At 62.0% G+C, this 919-nt stretch overlaps 1 protein-coding gene across 1 annotated transcript; it reads left to right on the top strand.

Moving 5' to 3' along the window:
- Positions 1-392: 392 nt before the first annotated feature.
- On the top strand, positions 393-912 carry PNOC (prepronociceptin; the record flags this gene model as incomplete). Its single annotated transcript, XM_057388862.1, has 1 exon — positions 393-912. A coding segment is annotated over one exon (402 nt), but the record flags the coding sequence as incomplete, so codon positions are not given.
- Between the last annotated feature and the right edge of the window lie 7 nt (positions 913-919).

Genomic DNA, 919 nt, shown 5'->3' with positions numbered 1-919 from the left:
AGAGATCCCTCCCAACCCAACCCAACCCTTCCATGCATTATTTGGGGCACAATCCTGGATTTGTTGACGCTCTTGGAGATCCCTCCCAACCCAAACCAACCCAACGGTGCTTCCATGATTTGTGTCAAAATCCTGGCTTTGTCAATGCTCTCAGAGATCCTTCCCAACCCAACCCAACCCAGCTCAGCCCAACCCAACCATTCCATGATTTCGGCCGCAATCGTGGCTTTGTTGCACTTGGAGATCCTTCCCAACCCATCCAACCCTTCCATGATTTGGGTCACAATTGTGGCTTTGTTGATGCTCTTGGAGATCCCTCCCACCCCACTCCAAATTCCCCTCTCGGTTCCCCACTCCCACCCCTCCTCTAACACCCCCCATTTCCCCCCCAGATCTGCATCCTGGAGTGCGAGGGCCAAGCGGTGCCCAGGGCCACCTGGGAGCTGTGCGCGGCCACCGCCCGAACCGCTCCCCGTCCCCGCCGTCCTCCCTCCGAGCCCTGGCCCGGCTCCGCTCCCATCCCGGTCCCCGTCCCGGTCCCGGTGCGGCTGTCCCGGCCCCAACGCCGCCGCCTCGCCGCCGACCCCGCGGAGCCCGAGGACGTTTCCCGGCGCCCCACGGCGGCCATGGCCGCGGCCAAAGGGGTGCAGAAACGGTACGGGGGATTCATCGGCGTGCGCAAATCGGCGCGGAAGTGGAACAACCAGAAGAGGTTCAGCGAGTTCCTGCGGCAGTACCTGGGCATGGCGCCGCGCTCCAGTGAGTACGGCACCGGAGAGCGCCAGAGGATGTGAGAGAGGCACCCCCGGACACCCCAAAATCACCGCATCCCCCCCGGGGGGGCCATCCCGCCAGGGGCTCATCGAGTCATCTGAATAAATCAAAACAAATAGAATTATAATAATAAACAGCGGGGGGA

Source organism: Malurus melanocephalus, unplaced genomic scaffold (assembly GCF_030028575.1).
Source record: "Malurus melanocephalus ecotype Western Australia unplaced genomic scaffold, MMel_1.1 scaffold_2632, whole genome shotgun sequence".
Lineage (NCBI taxonomy): Eukaryota > Metazoa > Chordata > Aves > Passeriformes > Maluridae > Malurus > Malurus melanocephalus.
This window is presented reverse-complemented; position numbering and strand designations above follow the sequence as displayed.